The 1,587-nt window shown below is 34.3% G+C and overlaps 1 protein-coding gene across 1 annotated transcript in view; it reads right to left on the bottom strand.

The window, feature by feature from the left end:
* The window catches only part of LOC117118500 (hyalin-like), a 10,971-nt gene that overhangs the window by 1,157 nt on the left and 8,227 nt on the right, over window positions 1-1,587 (bottom strand). The window contains exons 7-8 of the mRNA XM_033263100.1: window positions 1,003-1,242; window positions 176-430 (exon numbers count right to left, since the gene is read on the bottom strand). Coding sequence (XP_033118991.1) covers window positions 176-430; window positions 1,003-1,242 — 495 coding nt within the window. The remainder of the gene's footprint in view (window positions 1-175; window positions 431-1,002; window positions 1,243-1,587) is intronic.

The following is a 1,587-nucleotide window of genomic DNA, read 5'->3' as shown; positions in this document are numbered from 1 at the left end:
ATTTAATTGTTATAAGCATTTTGAAAAATCCTGCATCAGTCTAATCAAATTTATGGCTATAAATTCACTATGATATATGGCTCCAGTATGATTTAAAAACAAAAAAGGTAGGCATAAGAAATAATCATAACAATAAAGAATGTATAAATGAAATATACAAACATAGTTACAGTACCTTCAACAGTAACCGTAAAATTACACCTATCATTGAAGTTACCACTTGAATCTGATACATTGTACTGCACTGTTGTGTGACCAATCAGAAACATATTGTCACCTGAGTTGTAGTTTGACTCTGGTTCTGGTGTTTCTCCGGAGTTATCAGTAGCAATCGGTTCTGTCCATGTAACGTTAACAGCAACTGGTTGCCCATTGGTTGTGTTAACTGTTATATCATTTGGACAATCAACAATTATAGGATCTTCTTGATCTTTTGGAGAAAATAAAAACGATTAATTTGATCTAATTTGAAATCACTTAATAGGGAATTATGTTTTCACCCTAAATGACAATTTATAGTACTAAGTGGTCAGTACGTTCCCAATTCCCAAAAGCAAATTCCTACCAGATCAGCTTTGAATGTTAATTTCAATCATAATAATAATAATAATAATTGTCGACATAGCGCATATTGTAGACTAAACTCTATGCGCTTTACATTTTTACCCCCGGTCACTGGATCAAGCACAGGGAACAACATTCATGAATAAACTACTATACAGGGTAAAAAATATCCTCCGCCGGACACCATCCTGGTATTTCTGAGTTGTGGTTTCAGGTTTCAGGGCCATTATACTACTGTAAAATACTCTGGTAGAAAACTACCAAATATTTCACGTTTTCGGGGTACAGTAAAAGGACTATCGTGTACATGCACCGTGGACTGCTCTGATAGCGGATTTTTGTAATAACAATTGGTGGAAAAGCCAATAATAGCGATAGTATTAATAGTAATATAGTTATAAAAATAATATATTTGAAAGAGAATACAATCCGTATTACCTTCAACCTCGACGGTGAAACTGCATGAAGCAGAATTGTTAGACAAATCTGTGGCATTACACTCCACTATCGTGCCACCAATTGGAAAGTTAAAACCAGATTGCGTGGAACATACAGGTAATATTACCTCATCTGAGTTATCTAAGACGTCCACTGTGTAATTGTACTCTGCAAATGGTAGGCCGTCATCAGTCATTACCGTTTTACTTGTTGGACAGGTTATGTTTGGATTTTCCGTATCTACAAAATGTAATGTACATGTAACTGATAAAGTCTTACTACACATTATAAATGTTGCATGTGAATGTAATTAACTATTTACCTGCTTACATTCTCAGATTGATACGATGTGAACAGCAAGAAAAACCCAAGGAAGTCGGAAGACTTACTATATTTATGTAGATTCGGTAAAATATATAGTAATAAAATATAACAAATTTTACCAGAAAGTCTGGGTCAGGTGAAGCTAATATTTTTCGGTGCACCCTCCAATTCGAGACCTTTCAATTCCGAGACCCTTCTAATTCGAGACCACATTTTCAATGAACCAAATAACATTCGTCAATATTCAAATGCAAATATATA

Source organism: Anneissia japonica, unplaced genomic scaffold (assembly GCF_011630105.1).
Source record: "Anneissia japonica isolate Jap-2015-1 unplaced genomic scaffold, ASM1163010v1 scaffold287869_len1821871_cov162, whole genome shotgun sequence".
NCBI classification, from domain to species: domain Eukaryota; kingdom Metazoa; phylum Echinodermata; class Crinoidea; order Comatulida; family Comatulidae; genus Anneissia; species Anneissia japonica.
This window is presented reverse-complemented; position numbering and strand designations above follow the sequence as displayed.